This window comes from Panicum virgatum, chromosome 8N (genome assembly GCF_016808335.1).
Source record: "Panicum virgatum strain AP13 chromosome 8N, P.virgatum_v5, whole genome shotgun sequence".
Lineage (NCBI taxonomy): Eukaryota > Viridiplantae > Streptophyta > Magnoliopsida > Poales > Poaceae > Panicum > Panicum virgatum.
In genome coordinates, this window is record NC_053152.1 from 8,612,725 (window position 1) to 8,634,784 (window position 22,060).

The following is a 22,060-nucleotide window of genomic DNA, read 5'->3' on the forward strand; positions in this document are numbered from 1 at the left end:
GTGGGTTCAACCGTTCAATCATCCACCGTGCAAGATGAGGCCATCCTTCGCCGATTTGATATCATATCCCGAGGTCACATCCGCAACATAAAACTATTAATAAATATTTGTACTTCACCTTACTGTTCTTATATATATATATATATATATATATATATATATATATATATATATATATATATATATATTTGTATAAGTCTTAGGGATATTGTATGAATTTATATTGTGAACTGAAGGTATTGGTTTATGGCGTGAGAGTCCGATGTTTTGCAGTAGGTTCAAATTAAGTGAAAATGTTTAGAATATTACATTAATGACCAGATGGGTTGCTATGCTATTCTTTTGTGAGCAACTACTGCATGCTTGCCGTTTGCATGAAAGCCATTTGGCAAGTGGCAGCCAGATCATTTATATAAACCTCAACCCGAGCAAATTGCAACCCAAAGCGTTCTATAAATAGACTGCACCAGGCATCAGTCACACCATAACCATTCATTACATTGTTGTAGAGGAAGCCTAGACTGTTTTCATCCACCAACAACGCAACCATGGCAAACGATCCAAATTTCCAAATCACTCCTTGTTCTGCACTTACGGAGTGCAACGAGCTCAAATTCCATGTGTACCTCTTCCAGATATTGTCAGGCCCGGATCAAAACGAGGTATTTTCCGTTACCATAAGTGAGAAGTTTGGATCCATTGTTGCCTGCAACTGGGAAGTACGCGATGGTCCTAGCATCGATGCGAAAATTGTCGCTCGCGCACAGGGCCTGCATGCCCAAGGTGGTCAGTGGTACAGTACATTCAGCCTTGTGTTTGAGAATGAAAGGTACAGTATACATGATTAATGTAATCTCATGCATAATTATGGCACCTTACTCTTATATTAGAACAAATTTACCTAGCATATTTTCAGCTCAATTGTAAGCCAGGTGCATGGCACTAATTGAAATACCCTTTGATGTAGGTTTAAGGGGTCCACACTTCAGGTGATGGGTACACCCGATACAGTAACAGGTGAGTGGGCTATTGTCGGAGGTACAGGAGATTTCAGAATGACAACCGGTGTGATAAACAAAAGGTGGCTCGAGTTACGTGGTTCTACGAGAATCATAGAGCTTACTATCCATGGATTTTGCCCCGTGCTCAAAGTGCAAACGGTGAGAGAACCAGGGTCGTCTATTCAGAGCCTTGTCACAAAGGCTGGACTATGTGGTGGAAACGAAGGGACTGAACTGGACGTAAAGGAATTACCAAGTCGTCTAGAAAGTGTCACCATCCGCAGTAGCAGTGCTATTGATTCAATTGAATTTTCTTACGTTGACCAATCTGGCCGGAGATGCACTGAAGGTCCATGGGGTGGTGCCGGTGGTACTGCTCACCCTGTGAGTTTTCTGTTCTGTCCTTTCTTAATAGTCAATAGTTTCATTATCCATCTGAAGATGACTGCCTTGGCTTTGTCGATATGTGATGAATCTGTGTTTCTCTTCATGTATGTAGATGGATCTCGGCTCCAACGAGTTCGTCAAGGAAATTTCTGGAACATTCGACCGCTTTGACGATATCATTTACATAACCTCGTTCAAACTCGTTACCAACGAGAGGACTTTTGGACCATGGGCTTGGCCGAAAGGAACACCTTTCAGCATCAGTGCACCAGCTGGCAGCGCTATCGTGGGCTTCTATGCACGTGGCGGGCCATTCCTCAATGCCATTGGTGTTTACCTCAAATCACTATGAGAAACATCTATCCGTCTCTGCTTTATCTATCACCATCAGGGTGCAACTTTGCTTTGTGTGGTGTTGTTTTGTTTCCCGTACAATAAATTAGATGTGGCGATTGTTAGATAATTCTTGCGCGTTCACATGTTCCTAGCTAGTTTGCTTTGCTGAAAATAAGCTGAGCTCGTCAGTCTGTCACGATGAGCACATCTGTAGGCACCTGATGCATGCTCCGTCCATGCAAAGGTAGCCCGAGTCCTTAAAGAGTTTTTGTTGCAGGGCGCACTGCACGTTACATGGCCATGGGATGGCACAGCTGTTCCGGGAGCGTGCAGTACGCGACGTCGTGCGCGATCAGGGCCACGGCTTAGTTGGTTTTAAGTTCATTTTTATATATTGCAATCCAAGGGTCAGAAAATCTGCTGTCTTTGAGCAGCACAAACTCCTCGTGTTCAGGCAATCAGGCGTGAGTGTGTGCGTCTGTTTTGTTCTTCTTCAGCTCCGGCAACACGCAGCTGTGATCGCAACGTCAATTGGTATTAGAGCCTTCAAGGCCTGGGATCGCCGCCGTGCTATCGAGTAGGCACTCACACTACAAAAAAAACCGATTTGTAGCAACGCCCCTTTTTTCAGGGACGAGTCAAAAATAATCCGCTTCCACAAAAAAGTGAGATTACTGTAGCATTTGACCTACCTCTTAAAATGCACCATCACCCACCCCTACAAATGGGGCGTATTTTTACGGACGGGTGATGGTATCACCTGCTCCCGAAATTTGGTTTTTTAGAGGCGGATGATGCCAACACCCGTCCCTAAAAATAACTCTAAAATCAAGGTGCCACCTTCTTCCTCCTACAAGCCATTGTTTGCTCAGGGGAGGTGCTGCCCGAAAATCGAAAAGGGGGGGAGATTTTTAATCTTGATTTTCTTCAAGTTGGGGCTGTACGAGCCAAGTCGATGCTAATTCCACATCATTTCTATGTTTTGTTTGTTGGTTTTTTAATGCTAAAATGGACCTCTCTTTTTATAACTTGCAAAAATGACCAAACTTTCTCTGAAATGAACTTTCTCTAGCAGCTTCCACCCCTGCTGCTGCCGCGCGCTACCTGCTGCTATGGCTCTGGCTGCTGCTGCCGTGCGCTACCTGCTGCTTCCGATCCACCTGCTACTACCGACCCCCCCCCCTCCACCACCCCACGCGCGCGCTGGCCTATCGCGGCGCTCGCACCCACGAGGTAGGGGCGCTCGCACCCACGATAATTGGTTGAGTTTTGATTTTTTTTATTTAGTACATGTTGGATTGACTTTTGTCAACATCTATCCGTACATCTAGTTGACACATATGATAGACGTCAAAAGTGAAATATATTAAAGACAATGTTCAAAACATAAGCAAGAGAGTAAGGGCTTGTTTGGGAGCACTCTACTCCAAAAACAGCTCCACACCACCTTTTTATATGGAGCTTCTCAAGATGTGCTCCACCAATCTTTGGAGTTGGAGGAGTTGGGTAAAATTACCTACCATGCCATGTCCTCTTAAAATGCACCATCACCAACCCCGACAAATAGGGCTTATTTATGCGGGCGGCTGATGGCATCACCTGCTCCTGGAATTGGGATTTTTAGAGGCGGATGATGCCAACACCCGCCCCTAAAAATGACCTTAAAATCTATGTGCCACCTTCTTCCTCCTCTCGACAAGCCATTGTTTGCATGGGGGAGGTGCTGCCCGAAAATCGAAAAGGGGGAAATTTTAATCTTGATTTTCTTCAAGTTGGGGCTGTAGGATGCAAGTCGATTCTAATTCCATATCTTTTCTACATTTTCTTTGTTGGTTATTTAATGCTAAAATGGACCTCTCTTTTATAACTAGCAAAAATGACCAAATTTTCTCTGAAATGAACTTTCTCTAGCTACTTCCACCCCTGCTGCTGCCGCTCTGCCTGATGCTGCCTCTCCGCCTACTGCTACCACCCTCACGCCCCGACGCGCGCGGCGCTCATGCCCGCCGGTCTGGTTTGTCGCGCGCTCGCCCAGATCCAGCGCCTCCGCCTACTAGGGTTAGGGTAGGAGATCGGGATTGCAAAACTGAATCTGTGGAATGTGGAGGGAGAGAGATGAGGATAGGGTTAAGGGCATAAATGTATTTTCTCAGTGCCTATAGTTTTTCTCCGATTTATTTTATTTGTTTTACTGGACATACACGTTACGGTGTAAAAAGAAGGGACAAACGGAGTCTTCATTTCAATAAAGTGGGGGTAAAATTGCACAACTCAAAAAATGAGAGCAAAATCACAATTAGAGATTGAAAGAGGGGTAAGAAGGCCAAATTCCCATTAATTTATTATTCAAGTTCAATTATCATGTGAGGGTTAAAGCCGCTCTTGATCGTGAGCACAACTAATATATCAGTTTTACACTCTGCAGAGATCGTACGCGTTCACCACAGTTCATGTTCCCCTGTATAACCCGGGTTCACAAGACCCTTAAACACTTCTTTTGGTAAGTGGCGAGGGGTTCACCACGAGGTCTTTACAAAGATTCACCAACTGACCAACCTATGACAATCCACTAAGGTTCCGTGTCAAAGCAGTCATAACTCTGCCAAATGAGGAAGTGCCTTAGAGAGGACCACATATCAAAGCCTCCAGAGAACCGAGCTATACTCCGTCGATGCTTTCCCTCTTGCCCTTTCGGTAAGATCATCTTAAGATAGTGTTTCTAATTAATTAACCAAGACAAGATCCATGTGGTATTATGGTTGTACTGTTTTTTTGGGTGTTTTAGCTTTCATATTTTGTCCCGCAAAAACTGTTCATTTAAATTGTAGTAAAGTCTATCTAATTAAAGCAACATCAAATGCCAAGAAATATTTGCATAGAGAAGGGTGCGGAGCCAATCAAATGCATAAGTAGATGTTACTTTTCTGATTCTAATGCATTTGCATTTATCTGAGGATCTAGGGAACCATCATTTTCCACTACTAATAATATATTTGAAATTATCTAAACTATTGAGTTAGTACGCTATACATGATTAATGTAATCTAATGCATAATTATGGCACCTTACTCTCATATTAGAACAAGAGTATTTACCTAGCATACTTTCAGCTCAATTGTAAGCATGGTGCATTGCATTAATTGAAATACTGTTGGATGTAGGTTTAAGGGGTCCACACTTCAGGTGATGGGTATACCAGATCCACTAAGGCCAGGTACCTGGGCTATTGTCGGAGGTACTGGAGCTTTCAGTCTGGCAACCGGTGTCATAACGACAAGGTTGCACGAGTTACGTGGTGACACATGAATCGTAGAGCTTACTATCATTGGATTTTGCGCCGTGCTCAACGTTTGAACGATGGCGAATGGTGTTCCTTTGACACCGCCGAAAGGAACACCTTTCAGCATCACTGAACCAGCAGGCAGCGCTATCGTGGGCTTCTATGCACGTGGCGGTCGATTCCTCAACGCCATTGGTGTTTACCACAAATAACTCTGAAATACATCTATCCGTCTCTGCTTTATGTATCACCGTCAGGGTCCGTCTTTGCTTTGTGTGGTGTTGTTTTGTTTCCCGTACAATAAATTAGATGTGGCGATTCACGCCCATGCATGGATGGCGAGCATATGCCCCCATACGTTCTGTGTTGCAGTCTGTTTCACTCATCGATCTGGGTCAAATAATTAGTAAACTTGTTTCAATTCTCAAAGATTGCTCTACATAATTTCTTGATTACTGAAGAAACTAGCGATCGAGTATAAATGATGAGCGGAAATGAACAAATTTGTTAACTCCAACCCGTCAACTATGTTGTGGGCAACAAGCCAATAACATAACTGTGCATACTAAATTTCCCCTGAAATGTCAGGCAAATGCCAACCCCATGCATTCATATTGAAGTTTGAATATCTTGAAATGTGGTAAGCCCTCTCAATGCCCGCCTCGTCACGGGGCGGCACAGGTGGAACCTCGAACCCCCGCCCCCATCACACACAGTCCTCCGCTCGGCCTTGCCGCCAGCCGAGCATGCCACCGGAAGCCCGGCCGGCTGTGAGGACGGTGGCGGCGGGACGCTGATGGGCTCTCCCCCTCTCTCATCCCCTCTTCTTCCTTCTCTCCCTCACCTTCATTTCGATTCCCGATGGCTTCATGGAGGCCGTTCCGGCCGTTTCGTAGTGTGGCCGATGGGATCCGGTATCCTCTGGCATCCTTTCGCCTACGCGGCAGGGTTGTTGCAGTGGCTAGCAGCCCGGGCGGCACGGCTACTGCCAGATCCCGTCGGGGGATGTGGTCCGATTGCCACTACGGTTGCCCGCAGCCGGCGTCGAAGTGCGGGCATGGCGCCCCCCTAAGGAAGCAGCCACAGCGGTGCCATACAGCACGACAACACTTATCTCTACCCCAGCATCTGCTGCCACGGTGGTGGCACCCATGGTAGCGCCCACGGCCACGGCAGCCGCAGCGGTGCGCGGCACGGCACTCGGCTCGGCCACTGCAAAGGCATCAGCTGTGGCGGTGATGGCGGCGCCAACGGCCATGGTAGCTGTGCTGGCGATGTGCGGCACGAAGGCGCTTGGCTCTGCCGCTTTGATGGTAGTCGCGGCAGTGGTGCATGCGGCCCAGCAGCAATGGCACACGCAGGGGCGCGAGCAACACTTGTGTTGCGCATGACAATGGGGATGCCGTTTTGGTTACTGCTGCCCCTCCTCTGGGCCTTGGCTGAGGTGCTGGCGAAAGCTTGGATGGTGACGTCTGCGGACGCCGCTCCCTCCTTGGAGGCATCCTTTTGCACCTCTCCACCTCCCTATGCCGGATGTTGCGGGTGAAAACCCTATAGGGATATGGGTAGTAAAACAAAATTTTTCTAGCACATAAACCAAGGAACATTGCTGTCATAGATCACGGAATTACCACTAGCCGCGCGGTTGCAGAACTTCTGTAGTGCGTCGGTGTAGTGCAGATGGAAGCCGGCAGTGCAGTTGCGTGAACCACCTCACGAACGGCTCGTCCTTGTGAGCAAACGCAGCACCTCCACGAAGTACACACATACGGAAAGAAGCTTCGCACTCCGGATTCCTAGAACTGCGAGAACGAACTAGGGCTGATACACTAGAAGGAGGCTTGGGCGCCAACTGCAGTGAGGAGGGGCGGCTAGGGTTTCAAGGTTGGGCACCCCCCCCCATCTTCACCACCCCTGCTTTTATAGGCCTGGAGGCGCCCCCTTTGGTGGGCTCCCATGGGCCCAACCTTGGCGCCATGGGCCCCACCTTTGGCGTCCCCTAATGGGTATATTGAAGCCCATTAGTGCATCTAAGCCCAGTCTAATTTGGATCTCATCCTCATTAGGCTTCTGGCCCTTAAGTGTGTGACCCTATGGGCACACGCGCGAATAGATATGGCCCAAGTACTCCTACTCGCCAATAGTTGATAGCGGTCTCTAGCAAGACGTGTCAACTCCTATGCGTGCGCAAATCATATATGTCGAGCTGTCACAATCTTATACATGATGTTCCCTTTGCCTCACGATATTTGGTCTAGCTTCAAGCCGACCACTCTTTCTCGATCCTGTGATTCGGAATCCTTGGTTAACTCTGAACCCCAGCATGGCCATGCATTTCCTGATCCGAGTCACTCGAGGGGACCAGAGATATCTCTCTCTTGCAGAGAGGGGCAAATCCCATCTTCAACGACTATGTCTCACAGCATGCTTCTTGACAGACCCGAAAGCCACCTTTATAACTACCTAGTTACGGTGTAGTGTTTGACAGCCCGAAGAGGAGAGAAGGGAAGAAGACGACCCCTCCGGAGGTGATAGCGGCAAGAAGAAGAAGGACGACGACGAGCCCGAAGATGACAGCCCCAGCCGCGGCGGGCATTACTTCGGGTGCTGTGACAAGTGCTGCAATGAAATCGCGGACCTCCATGCCACCATTGATAGGTGCCACGATCGTATCGTGGCAATGGATCGAAGGATGGACGACATCGAGAGCTTGGCCGAAAGAGATTACAACTTCCTTCTTCGCAACGTAAGGAAGTTATTCGGGATGGTCGGAAATCTACAAAAGCAAGGAGGAGGAGGGCGTCCAAGATGCAATTGCCCGAGGTGCCGTTGAGAACACCGACGAGGATCACACCCGTCTTTTATATCATTGCGACGAGGACGCCGCATAATCTAAGCATGGGGGGAAGGTGTGACGACTCGTAGATTGAATTTTGGTCTTTGTTTACTCGAAAGTTCGTCATGTGCGTGCCTTTAATTCTGCATGTGTGAGAATCATAGTCTAGCGTTGTGTGCTTTATTTTTCGCATGTGTGAGAGTGAGTCTTAAATTAGTGTTGAGTCATGAAATCAAAATAAAAAGAGTCTTTGTTTTTGTTGGATTGTGCAATTTTATTTATTCATTCAGTTTTACTTTATTTTCTTTAAAGCAATTGTTCACTAGCGTTTTCATGAAAATTATTTCGTATTTGTGGAGCTTAGTAGATTATTCGTCCATGTTAATACCCACACTTGAGCTTTGATCTAGCGCTTGGTTTTGATTATGCTTGCGAGTAAGGTATGATTTGGAGGACTTTGATTTCATAAAAATAAAACCCCTACAAGCATAAGGTTGATCAATTTTTTGGCAAGTTGAGAGTAAAAATCCTATCATCCAAAAGCTATATTCGTTCCACCATAAGCATTGGATGTACATTGAGTTGAGTTAGGATTTTTTTCTCTTGGGAGTTTTAATTTCGAGCAATGATCATGTCCGTATTTTTCATCTCTGAATTGCTAGCCACGTCAATATTCGGTAATGAGAATTCCTCATTGGAACAACTCATGAGATCTACCGGATTCCAAAACCCAAACCCGAGATTATCTTGTTTATTATCGTCTTCCTTGACCATAACCCAATTGTGAGGATACGTTCTGTTTCTGCGCATGATTTGTATAAAACATAACTTTGGGATGAAGAAAGAAAGGAGTACTGGAAAGACGGACCGAATCCGACCTTGTTAAGCCCCAGGCCGGCCGGCCTACACCTCTTGAGCCAGCCGGCCTAGGCCTCTCTGGTCTCGGTTCAGGCTCCAAAAATTTAGGGAGACACTTCGGAGATTTGCCTATCTATGTTTTATAGAAAGTGTCCTATGAAAAGGTTCGGAACAGAGAGAGAAAATTCAGGAGAGAAAAATAAAAAAAGACAGAGAAAAGAAAAAAATGTATGAGAAGAGAAGAAAAAAAATAAATGAAGGGATTCTATGGTTAGAGAAGTGCAAAGAGATATTACCTTGTTGTTTGAGAACAATATCCTCAATTCCAACCATGTGCAATCCGACAACGAGGACGATGCTTGTGCCTTGAAGTCAATTTTTTTGTATGCCTTCGCACATGTCCACCATTCTAAATCTTCTTACCCTTGAACCCTTTACATTATGGAGAAACTCTCATGATCATTGGCTCGGGAGGTAAGCAATCATTAGAAGGTTTTCTTAATTTGACAATATATGTATATACTTTGCTAAGCCTCACCTATAGCCCCACTTTATACTTGAGAGACCTTTGGGAGATGAGAGTTTGCAAATAATAATAGGATAGCCACTTTTATCGAGAGACATGAAAGGACTTGTGTAAGAATTTTTGGTCTAACCTTTGTTGCAGGGTATTTTGTTTCTTAATAAAAAAAAGAAGAGAGAGAAAAACCTCCAAGGATGGCAAGAAAAGCAAGTGTTGTCGATATTCGAGTTGTCGGCTAAAGGTAAGAGTCGTGGAGTAATATTGGATGAGTTTTTAAATGCCCATGATATGATTATCCTCGCTGCTCCTCTGACCTTTGTTTGAAGAAATATTGTTAGACATGTTTGCATAAGTAAATTTTGCAGTTTGAGAACTCTTGAGCAACCCTTGGAAGGACTTGATGATTTGATTTGCTCGAGGACGAGCAAAAGCTAAGCATGGGGGGAATGTTGGCGCTCCTTAAGTACCCATTTTACTATATGATTAGGAGTTGTTTTGGTAAATTCTTCGGGATGTTTCATGTACTAACCCGCCACTTGGCACCCGAACTTGACCGTTTTCGATTTTGTCCTGGATTTTGGAGCATGTTGCATTTTGATAGGAAATTGGACATTTTCAGAGATGTTTTGACGCATGGTTACAACTGGGCTAAGATGAGGAATAAGAGGAAGAGGCCACACGCGAAAGATGGGACCGAAAGGGGCCAGAAAGGGTCCAGGCCGGCCGGCCTGGAGCCCTTGGGCCGGCCGGCCTAGCCCATTTCGGAGCCCAATCGGTCTCGGTTTTCTTCAGCACGAAGTATGCGTCAACTCTAATCTATGTTTTACCAAAACCACCGACCATATCTGCCTATAAATACCCCGAAGCCGCCGTCAAAGGGGGGATCACAGAGGGGGCAGCAGAAAAGATCGAGAGGATCCAGAGAAGAGCATCCAGAGATACATTCGAGTTAGACACAAGAGAAAGGCGACACCGGATGCCTCATCGTCCCTCGGCGCCGCTGCAAGTTGGAGGACAGCAAGGGATCCATCCCTTGCCGGAGATTTCACCACCATGATCGACTACGCTTCGCTTAGCTTCATGGGGTAAAGTCCTCGTTTGTTCATGGGGTTGTAAGGAGATCTTGAGTTGTAATTGCCGAATCCTTTATTAGATTGATCTATCACGATTCTTGTTGATGATGTTTTGATGCCTAATAGTTCGCGACTTGGCTTTGGGTTTGCTTTGCTCTTGCATGGTTTACTTAGATTACATCAACTATCGTGTTCTTATTGATTTGTTACCGATTATCCTCGTGTAGTGACAGTATGCGGGAGGGAAATGTTTCGATCTTGGAACACACCTTTGGTAGATTAGATCTGTTCTTCGTTGCTCGGCGATTGCATCTCTAGTGATCCTAGACCCTATGGACAAATGCTCTTCATATCTTGTGCACACATCTATCATTGCTCACTAGTCTAGATTAGATTAGATTGGTTAGATTAGATCTATTTCACACTCAAACACTCAATATAGATCTTTTATCAACATCATTAGTGCTTAGTTAAGCATAGTAATACACTTGTTCCGTGGATTGATAAACCTTGGGAGAATACTCTAAGGGAAAAGCTACACGATCCGTGCGCTTGCGGTACGTAAATTGGCGCTTTAAGAAGCGTCAACACACACACACAGGGGCGCGAGCAACACTTGTGTTGCTCATGACAATGGGGATGCTGTTTTGGTTACTGCTGCCCCTCCTCTGGGCCTTGGCTGAGGTGTTGGCGAAAGCTTGGATGGTGACATCTGCGGACGCCGCTCCCTCCTTGGAGGCATCCTTTCGCACCTCTCCACCTCCCCGTGACGGATGTTGCGGGAGAAAACCCTATAGGGATATGGGTAGCAAAACAAAAAATTTCTACCACATAAACCAAGGAACATTGCTGTCATAGATCACGGAATTACCACTAGTCGCGCGGTTGCGAAACTTCTGTAGTGCGTCGGTGTAGTGCAGATGGAAGCCGGCAGTGCAGTTGCGTGAACCACCTCACGAACGGCTCGTCTGGTGATTCCTTGTTTCCTTGGCTTGCGCAATAGCTCCACTGTTGTCACAGTAGAGATCCAGCGGGCTAGAGGCATTGGAGAACACACCAAGCTCAATAAGGAACTTTCTTATCGAAACACCTTCCTTCACAGCTTCTGAAGCTGCAATGTACTCGGCTTCTATTGTAGAATCATTCACCGTCTCTTGCTTGGAACTTTTCCAGCTAACCGCACAACCATTAACTTTGAATATGAAACAGGACTGAGACTTTGAATCGTCTTTGTCGGTTTGGAAGCTAGCATCGGTGTAACCAGTTACAACGAGCTCCTCTTCACCTCCATAGACTAGGAACACATTTTTAGTTCTTCTTAAGTACTTGAGTATGTTTTTCACAGCTGTCCATTGACTCTCACCTGGATCTAACTAGTACCTGCTCGTAACACCTAGAGCATAAGAAACATCTGGGCGTGTACTTATCATTGCATACATGATAGATCCAATTGCCAAGACATATGGAACTTTGCTCATGCGCTGTCGCTCATCAATCGTCGTAGGACACTAAGTCTAGCTAAGATGTATGCCATGTGACATAGGCAAGAACCCTTTCTTTGCCTCTTCCATGTTGAACCGCTTCAACACTTTGTCAATGTAAGTATCTTGGCTTAATTCTATAAGCCTCTTTGATCTATCTCTATAGATCTTGATGCCCAGTATGTATGCTGCTTCTCCTAAATCCTTCAATGAAAAACTATTTTCCAGTGAAGTCTTTATGGACTCAAGCATATCTACATACAGGATTAGAAATGTAGCAGAGCTCCCACTTTCCTTCTTGTAAACACAAGCTTCTTCTTCGTTCTTAATGAAGCCAAACCCTTTGACTGCTTCATCAAAATGAATATTCCAACTCCGAGATGCTTGCTTTAATCCATAAATAGATTTTTGAAGCTTGCATATCTTTCTAGCATTGGTCGGATCGACAAAACCCTCAGGCTGCATCATATACATGTCCTCAGTCAAATTTCCATTAAGGAAAGCTGTTTTGACATCCATCTGCCATAGTTCATAATCGAAATATGCAACAATAGCTAGAATAATCCGAACAGATTTAAGCGTCGCTATGGGCGAGAAGGTCTTGTCGTAGTCAACTCCTTGTACTTGTCGAAAAGCTTTTGCGACAAGTCGAGCTTTATAGATGTGAACATTTTCATCTATATCTTTCTTTTTTTATAGATCCATTTGCACTCTATGGTTCTCACACCATCAGGCGGGTCTATCAAATTCCAAACTTGATTTTCCTTCATGGATTCTATTTCGGATTTCATGGCATCTTGCCATCTCTCCGAGTCAGGGTCTGCCATCGCCTCTGCATATGTCGCAGGCTCATCATTGTCTAACAATAATAATTCCTGCGCTGCGCGGAGCCTTGCTGACCTTCCTGGTTGCGGAGGTGCTTCTGTTGCCCTAGGTATCTCAACTTATTCAGCTACATTAGCGTCCCTCGTAGAGTCTTGTCCTATTGGCTCATCTTGAACTTCTTCGAGTTGCATCGTTCTTCCACTTTTCTCTCCTTTGAGAAACTCTTTCTCTAGGAAAACTCTGTTCCGAATGATAAACACTTTGCCCTCAGATCAATTGTAGAAGTAATACTCTAAGGTCTCCTTTGGGTATCCCACGAATATGCACTTATTTGATTTGGGTGCAAGCTTGTCAGACTGGAGTCGTTTGACAAATGCTTCACAACCCCAAATTTTTAGAAAAGACAAACTGGGAGTCTTGCCGGTCCATATCTCATATGGTGTATTGTCTACGGATTTTGTGGCACCCTGTTCAATGTGAAAGCTGTTGTTTCTAGAGCGTAACCCCAAAATAATAATGGTAGGTCCGACTGGCTCATCATTGATCGAACCATGTCCAACAGAGTTCAAGTACGTCACTCGAAAACCCCGTTCCTTTGAGGTGTTCCAGGCGGTGTAAGTTGTGGAACAATTCCGCAACTCTTCAAATGATCGCTAAATTCGTGACTCAGATATTCACCCCCATGATCAGATCGCAAGGCATTAATCTTCTTGCCACGCTAATTTTCAACTTCATTCTAAAATTCCTTGAACTTTTCAAAGGTTTCAGGCTTATGCTTCATCAAGTAGACATAACCATGTCTACTCAAATCATCAGTAAAAGTTATGAAGTATTGGAATCCTCCTCTAGCAGTCGAGCTCATTGGTTCACACACATCCATATGTATGAGTTCCAGCAAGTCCGATGCTCTTTCTGGAAAACCTGTGAAAGGCGTCTTGGTCATCTTTCCCAGCAAACAAGCTTCACATGTCTCGTATGATTCAAAATCAAATGAACTTAGAAGTCCATCCTCATGGAGCTTATTCATGCGTTTCACGATTATATGACCGAGATGACAATGCCACATGTAGGTAGGATTCCAATCATTTAGCCGAGGCCTTTTAGCACTTATATTACAGATAGGAGAATCAACAAGATTTAAAATAAATCGCCCATTCTTAATGGACGCCAAAGCCACAAACATATTATTCTTAGAGATCACACAACCATTATTTTTACTCGCAAAGGAATAACCATCCTTCATCAAATAAGAAGGAGACACAATGTTTTGACTCAAACTAGGAACAAAATAAAAATTATTAAGCTCCAAGACAAATCCTGATGGTAGGTGTAGTTACATCGTCCCGACGGCCAAAGCAGCAACTCTTGCATTATTGCCGACACGGAAGTCAACATTTTATCTTTCAACGCTTCTACTCTTTGTCATTCCCTGCATCGAATTGCATATATGAGCAACCGATCTGGTATCAAATACACAAGAATTAACATAAGAGTCAGCGAGAAATATTTCTGTAATATGAATAACAAGAGTACCTGAAGTAGAAGAACCATTCTTCAACGAGGCTAGGTACAGCTTGCAGTTCCTCCTCCAGTGTCCTGGCTGGTGACAATGAAAGCACTCCTTGTCTGCAGCCAGTTCAGGTTTGGCCTTGGGTGTAGGGTTTGGCTTGGGGTTCATAACCTTAGCCTTGCCCTTTTTCTTCCAAGAACAACCTTTCTTCTTGAAAGTAGCCTTATTCTGGATAGCCATTACATGGCCGCCGCCTGTGCTTTTCTTAATGTCACTTCCTGACGTCTTGAGCATGCCGCACAGCTCATTCAAGCCCCTCTCAGCCCCGTGCTTGTGGTAGTTCGAGATGAAGTTTCCATAGCTCGGCGGTAACGAGGCAAGAATGAAATCAGTGGCCAACTCTTGGCCAAGTGGGAAGCCCAGCTTCTCCAACCTCTTTGTGTAACCAACCATCTTGATTACATGCGGCCGTACTAATACTCCTTCAGCTAGCTTAGGCCTTGGACACATTGGACCTTTCAATCCTGGCCTGAGTCTGGAACATGTCTCGAAGTGCCACGATCATATCATGCGCTGCATGGTTATTCTCAAACTGCATTTGCAACTCGAGTTCCATGCAAGCTAGCATGAGACAGCTCTCTTCATGGTCGTTATCAACCGCTCTCCTATAAGCATTCCTCTCAGCAACAGTGGCATTTGCAGCAGACTCTTCTAGCAGTGGGTGTCTAGAACATCTTCCTTGTTGGAAGCCCTGAGAACAATTCTCAGATTGCGGATCCAATCCGCATAGTTTGTCTCATTTAATTTGTTGCTCTCAAGTACGGAACATAAAGCAAATGGTTGGTTTTGAGCCATTGATCTACAAAAAACTAAATGCAAAATACTAAGATAAAAATATTCATGATGGAGTAAAAGAAATAGAATTTACTCCCACTAAAATCAATATCCCTCTTTTGATTCTTAGTGATTCAAGACACACAACTAACACGTCCACAAGTGAGCTTTTGCATCACCGCTAGAAGACAAGGTAGATCGGTAAGCAACTCTTGCTAATCATATCTCATATGACTCTTGTTGTTGGATGACATCTCCATGTCTCGCTCCCAACCTTTATGCCCCAAGGTCCTTAACCGTTAAGATGACCTCGTCAAGCTAACCAACCTTTATGCATGCATGTATCTGATACAGTCTGTCTAGTCAAGGAAAACTAATGGCGCCCTAATTTTATAGACTCACCACCAATCGTATAAGACATGGGATAGTACAAGGTTTAGTTAGTAGGGCATGATTGCTCGAAATTAATGAGGAATCATTCTACTTCTACTCAGACGCACGTAGTAGTAAAACGTCAAGAACGGTAAGCACATAATTGTGAATCAGTATGGCCTTTGTTCTCATGGTGATCTCCATCTCCATAGAACTTGTTCGCCATGTTGATCTCCATCTTCATGGAACTTGTTCACCATGTTGATCTTCATCTCTATGTACATGTGCACCATCCTTCATGTGATGAAAACTCCAAGAACTAGAACTCTCTATTACACCTAATAGCTAGTACATAAAATTACATTCACGACTTGAATCATCACAGGTTGGCACGCAGGCCATTATATCAAATGCAACAATTCATATGGCTCCTGCCGAATTGTCATAATCATGACACACAGGTCATGAAACAATTACACAAATGCATCACATACATATAGGGGCCATACCGATCACAAAACCTGCAAAACAGAGTTATGTGATTCCGACGTCCGAACTTAAATCGCCAAAAACCCTATCTTCCGTGCCGAATTTCGCAAATCTAAATTTTGTGAAAACAGAAGTACTATTCAAAACCAAGTCTAACTTTTTCTATAGATACAAATCTATATAAAATTCTCCACAATCCGAGTTCGTATGCAAAAGTTATGACTGTTTTACGGTAAAACACGCTTTTGCAACAAAACGGAATTCGCAGTAGATCCAATCTACTGCTCTATTCATCTCATGCATCTGGCTTATGCTCTAAGTTTCGAGTCGACCAATCACATTGATCTCCAACCGGAGCATCCGGGTTTATGTGCATTACTTAACTCAAACGGTGGAAAACCGACCGGTAGGAGTATGTCGTTGCACAACCTTCGCAGCAAGTTTACGAAACTAAGTCATAGATCGATCTGCAACTACGCATATCTACATATGTATATATCCGAACCTATAATGACACAATACTGGATCTTGATACCGCTGTAGCAATATGGGGTAGCAAAACAAAAATTTTCTACCACATAAACCAAGGAACACTGTTGTCATAGATCACGGAATTACCACAAGACGCGCAGTTGCGGAACTTCTATAGTGCGTCAGTGTAGTGCAGATGGAAGACGGCAGTGCAGTTGTGTGAACCACCTCACGAATGGCTCGTCCTTGTGCAGCAAGCGCAGCACCTCCACAAAGTCCGCACATACGGGAAGAAGCTTCGTAATCCGGATTGCTAGATCCGCGAGAACTAACTAGGGCTGATGCACTAGAAGGAGGCTTGGGCGCCAACTACAGGGAGGAGGGCGGCTATTTCAAGGTTGGACGCCCCCCTCCCCACCCCTGCTTTTATTGGCCTGGAGGCGCCCCATTTGGTGGGCTCCCATGGGCCCCACCTTGGGTGCCATGGGGCCCTCCTTTGGCGTCCCCGAATGGGCCAACTGAAGCCCATTAGTGCATCTAAGCCTATTCTAATTTGGATCTCATCCTTATTAGGCTTCTGGCCCTTAAGTGTGTGACCCTATGGGCACACACGCGAATAGACATGGCCCGAGTACTCCTACTCGCCAATAGTTGATAGCGGTCTCTAGCAAGACATCTCAACTCCTATGCGCGCGCGAATCATATCTGTCGAGCCGTTACAATCTTATACATGTTGTTCCCTTTCCCTCGCGATATTTGGTCTAGCTTCAAGCTGACCACTCTTTCTCGATCTTGTGATTCAAAATCCTTGGTTAACTCTTAACCCCAGCATGGCCATGCATTTCCTGATCCGAATCACTCGAGGGGCCTAGAGATATCTCTCTCTTGCAGAGAGGGGCAAATCCCATCTTGACCGACTATGTCTCACAGCATGCTTCTTGACAGATCCGAAAGCCACCTTTATAACTACCCAGTTACGGTGTAGCGTTTGATGGCTCCTAAGTAAGTCGCTTCACATCTTGAGTACATACGACGATCTCAGGTCTTAGAACACAGCGTACATATTGTGTAATGAGAAGTCATCATCTCGTGCTGGGTCAATTCAGTCTCATGTCTCACATGAGCCCACATTATTAGTTTGACATCCCCATGTCGATCACTTATGAAACATAGTCAATCAACTAATACATGTGCTAGTCTAATATTCATGTGTGTCCTCACATGAGCTCCGACTAGGAACATTTTAGAATATCCATACAAGTAAAGAGGTTCACAAATACTTCACATAAGCATTAATCAATACAAGTTATCATCTATGGATATTCAAGGAATATTTTATTAATCATGAATACAAAGGAAATATGATTACCTCTAGGGCATATTTCCAATAAACCTAACCCATCTTGGGCTGGCATCAGCGGTGCTTTCAGCGACATGACCTTGTCGAAGGCGATGCCAGTCTATGAAATGGCCATCAACAGGGTGTGCTACCTCTTCTCTTCATTTATTTCTCCTTTAAATAAGAAATTTTTGCTTGTGTTAGTGTGGATCGCGTCAGGACCCAATCCAACTAGGCAGGGTGTGTAGGGGCTTTGGTCGACAACCCAATCCGACACGGTAGAGTGAGTTGAGGCCTAGGTTGATGTCCCAATCTGATCTGGGAAGTGAGGACGAGTCATGTCTCTGGAGGCTTTTTATCCACCCAGGTGGTGCAGCAGAGATTCCAGCAGCCGCATGACAAAGGTGAGGTTTCGGAGCGGCTCGGTGGTACTATGTCACCCTCGATGGCAAAGCAAGCTCGGATCCATGGAAAGTCCAGTGGCGGGAGTGGTGAGGCCCTCGTGCGCTTTAAGGCGGTGTCCAAGGAGTGGTGTGTGGCGATAGATGTGGTGAGGCTCCCACACGTTTGAGTTGAGGCCTAGGTCGATATCCCAATCCGACCTAGGCGAGGTGTTGTCTCGGAGTTCCAAGATCTGGCATGTTGTTCGAGATGTTTGGTGTGCATGGTATGACCGCGGTACTTCAACGAGGGGTCCTGCATGGCAGTGGCTCTTTTGGTGTGGTGCGGTGGGCTCAGCTGACTTCTGCCAACATAAGGCTGGAGTTAGGAGATCGACGATTGTGTGTGCGTGAGCCAAAGACAACAGCGGCATGGTGGAGTCGTGGTGGCTACTTGGCTTGTAGTAGACTACGGCGGCCAGTTCTTCATGGCAGCGGCTGGTTGGCATGGGACATCATAAGGACAACGATGCTCGCGAGGTGGGCTGCTTGTCGGCTTGTTCTTGGGTAGTGGTGGCGTGGCGTGGTGGTTCTGTATGGAGTTGAGTTGAGCTACAACTATGTTGATGTCCCAATCCAACTAGTTGTTTGAGTCGAGTTTGAGAGTTGTTGTGAGGTCGTGTTAGCCGGTGATGGTGGTGTCGTTGGTTGTGGTGGTGCCCCTGGCGTTGTTTTCTCTTTTTAATATAATCGGTAGCTCTCCTGCCTAGTTTGTTTCAAAAAAAAAAACTACTTTGAAATACACTGTTAAGTGCAGAAAGCTCTGGTTCCAGGAGCGCTATCTCAGGCTGTTGGAACTTGCAGTCTCTTCATTTTATTGATTGCAAAGGTCAAAACTATACGTGAGTATGTTGGCAGGCTTAAGAAGATAAGAACTCTAGAGCTGAATTGGGTTTATGATCTCGGTAGCTTGCCTCAGTCCATTGGTGGTTGTCGAGAACTTCAATCCATACAACTATATTTATGTTACAACCTCTGAGAGATACCAACTTCAATAGGTAAAATTTAAAACCTAAACTCAACTTTAGAATTTATACAGGATCTAGCACCTAACAATGTAAGAACAAACTGAAATAAACACAAGTACAGCTTAGATCTAGACCCGAAGCGATCGTCGATGTAGATCCGGCCATGGTTGGTGATGGGGTTGACGTAGGTATTCACGTAGTCGTTCCCGGAGTTGTACTTGGCATAGTGGTAGAAGGTCGCAGGTACCATCGCCCTTCTAGACTCCACCTCATTGGCCTGGGATGCCGATAGCAAGGTGGCAGCAGCCTTCAAGTCGCTCCAGCGCCATCAGGGATCGGGCGGCTGTAGCGTGGTATCTAGGGTTTTGGCTAGGTTAGACTAGACTCCATAAGCACCGGGGCCTCACTATTTATTTGGGGTTGGCAACCTGGGCCGCAACCATGAGTTGGTTGCACAGCAAAATGGGTCCTATCACATTCTTATTATTTTTCCCATTTCCCTTTTTCTCCCTCAGTGTTTTGACCACCGAAATATTCCAACATTCTCCCTTTTGGTCTAAAAGCCAATAACTGATGCCATTCTTAAAGTAGAGTTATGTAAATTGACAATGTGCTGCAATAGTTAAATAATCCCACTGCAATACGATGGTCCACAATGCACAAAACCACTTATTATAATGAGAGATGGTTGACTTATATCCCTTTTAACTCCAAGATCACTGGCTATCCAATAATCTCATGCCGATAATAGGTTCACGAAAAAATTGGGAGGTAAGCCTTTCGTTAGTGGATCTGCGAGCATTTCCTTAGTACTTATATGCTATAACTCAATAGTATGATCCTTTACTCTATCTTTCATAAAGTAATATTTGATGTCGATGTTCTTGGCACCACCACTCGACTTGTTGTTACTAGCATAGAAAATTGTGGCCTTATTATCGCAGTACAATTTTAGTAGTTCACTTATGCTGTCTACCACTCTTAGTCCCGAGATAAATCCCTTAAGCCACACAGAGATTTCCCTACAGCTTCATCGTATGTGCCTAGTAATTGTATTTTTCGAGGCTTTTCATTAAATTGCCCAATTCCCAAGTGTGAAGACATAATCCGATGTCGACCTTTTAGTGTCAATACAACCTGCAAAGTCAACATTTGAATAGCCGACTACCTCTAAGTTCTCAGTTCTCTTATATATGAGCATGTAATCTTTAGTGCCATTCAGGTAATGCAAGATTTTCTTAACCGCTTTCTAGTGGTACACCTGGATTAGACTTATATCTACCAAGCATCTCGGTTATAAAAGCTAATTCAAGGACGTGTACAAATTTGTGCATACTTGATGCTTCCAACAGCTTAAGCATATGGAATCAACACAGTTTTATGGTTGTCAACTTTGTTTTGGCATTCTCCAGATAATTTGTTTTCGAGATACTGGTTTGATTTTGATACCAACAACCTATTTTCAGCGGACAACCGTCGCAGTTGCCTCTCACATTTTCATGTAGGGGCGTAGGGTGGCAGAGCATCATCGCCACAGTTATATGTTGCTCGGGCGACAAAATCGCCGGGCATCACCGGAGGACGTGGGAGATAAGCTCCACATTAATTTCGGCCCGTTTTCGACAGTTGGCCCATGCGAATGGGGAGCTCACGCAGAAAGTGGGGGTGAATTTAGCTTGTTAGAGAGCTTTTCATCCAGCTGCTTACGAAGTTAGGAGGGATCTGGGCTAGTTGTGGCCTGTTCATTAGTTCTCTTCCTTTTTCTTTCTCCTTTATTTTTTATTATTCCATTTCAATTCATCTTCTTTCCTCTTTTCTTGTTTCAAATTTTAGTTTCTTTACCTTTTATTTATTTACACTTTTTCTTTGCCTTTTTTTCTTCTATTTTGTTTATATACTTACTTGTCTGCAATGTGTACATACTTTGCACCTATAAGAATTTATCGCTTTTATTTTTTTTCTTTAATTGTGTTTTATTTTAGATTATATCTTTTCTTTTCATTTTTTTCTCCAAATTATTTTAAACTTGTTCGCTTTGTGCATATATTTTGTTCGCATGTAATGATTGTTTTGTTCGTGATCTCAACATATTTGTTCTTCATGTAGAATTTATTTGTTCATGTATGGAGTTATTTTGTTTATTTTTATTTGTTTGCGTGAACTAAATTGTTCGTTGTTGGTGTGGACGTATTTATTCTCTATATCGAAAAAATGTTCACACTCATCATGTTCGTCGTATGTATAATTTGTTCATGATATTCAATTATCTACTTTTTATTAACCAAAATGTTAAGTGTTGTGGACTTGTTGATTTTGGATGGTTTTATACTTTGCAGTGCTCTCCCGTAAACAGGAAATAATATTCCATGGTCACTTTCCATTGTTGGGCTCGAATATCTTTTGTGCACTAGTTTTTTTTTGAGTTTGATGTTTATTTTTTATGGTTCATATCATTTGGGGCCATTAGCAAGTGAAGGTGGTGTCGATGTGGGTCTGATTTCCAAATTGTGAGGCCCTTGTTATTTCTATATGTTGACGCACGCTTCCTCAGCCTCCCATTCGTCCACATCGGCCAAAAAAATTTGCACCGTCTGATGCACATCGCATGGCTCTCCTCCCTTCCGCCGCCGCCCGCCTCCTCCTTCCCACCGCCATCCCATCCTCCCCTGCTCTCCTCCCCGCCGCCGACCCACCTCTCCTCCTCCTCCCCGTCATCCCCGTCCCCCGGCTGCTGCTCCTCCTCCTCTCCCCCCCCCCCCCGCCAACACGGCAACCAATCTCGGCGCCGGTGCTGCTCGCGCCGTCGTCCTCCTTTCCCCCTCATCCTCGGCGCTCCGGCGCAGCGCGGCGCTCGCACGGCCTCCCCTCCCCCACCGGCTCTCTCCTCCTTCCCGCCGCTGCCCCATCCCCGTGCCACCGCCTCACCGTGCGAGATGGTGGCGGGCAGCGACGGCGCCACCGGGCTATGGTGCGGCGCCAGGAGCGTACCCCGTCGGCATCCGGCACCGGCCGCTGCGCCGCGCGAGCGGGCCTCGCT

The 22,060-nt window shown here is 45.1% G+C and overlaps 1 protein-coding gene across 1 annotated transcript; it reads left to right on the forward strand.

Annotated features, from left to right (window-relative positions):
• The first annotated feature begins 467 nt into the window (after positions 1-467).
• On the forward strand, positions 468-2,135 carry LOC120686300 (jacalin-related lectin 10-like). Its single transcript, XM_039968501.1, has 3 exons — positions 468-829; positions 968-1,385; positions 1,501-2,135. Exons 1-3 carry the CDS (start codon positions 549-551, stop codon positions 1,738-1,740), a joined length of 939 nt encoding a protein of 312 aa, XP_039824435.1. The 5' UTR covers positions 468-548; the 3' UTR covers positions 1,741-2,135.
• The last annotated feature ends 19,925 nt before the right edge of the window (positions 2,136-22,060 follow it).

What these genes read in the sequence shown, in the direction of transcription:
- LOC120686300 (XM_039968501.1), top strand. Translation starts at nt 549, where the DNA reads ATGGCAAACGATCCAAATTTCCAAATCACTCCTTGTTCTGCACTTACG. An exon ending in CTTGTGTTTGAGAATGAAAG is followed by an intron (nt 830 to 967) that starts GTACAGTATACA and finishes CCTTTGATGTAG; the next exon opens with GTTTAAGGGGTCCACACTTC. An exon ending in CCGGTGGTACTGCTCACCCT is followed by an intron (nt 1,386 to 1,500) that starts GTGAGTTTTCTG and finishes TCATGTATGTAG; the next exon opens with ATGGATCTCGGCTCCAACGA.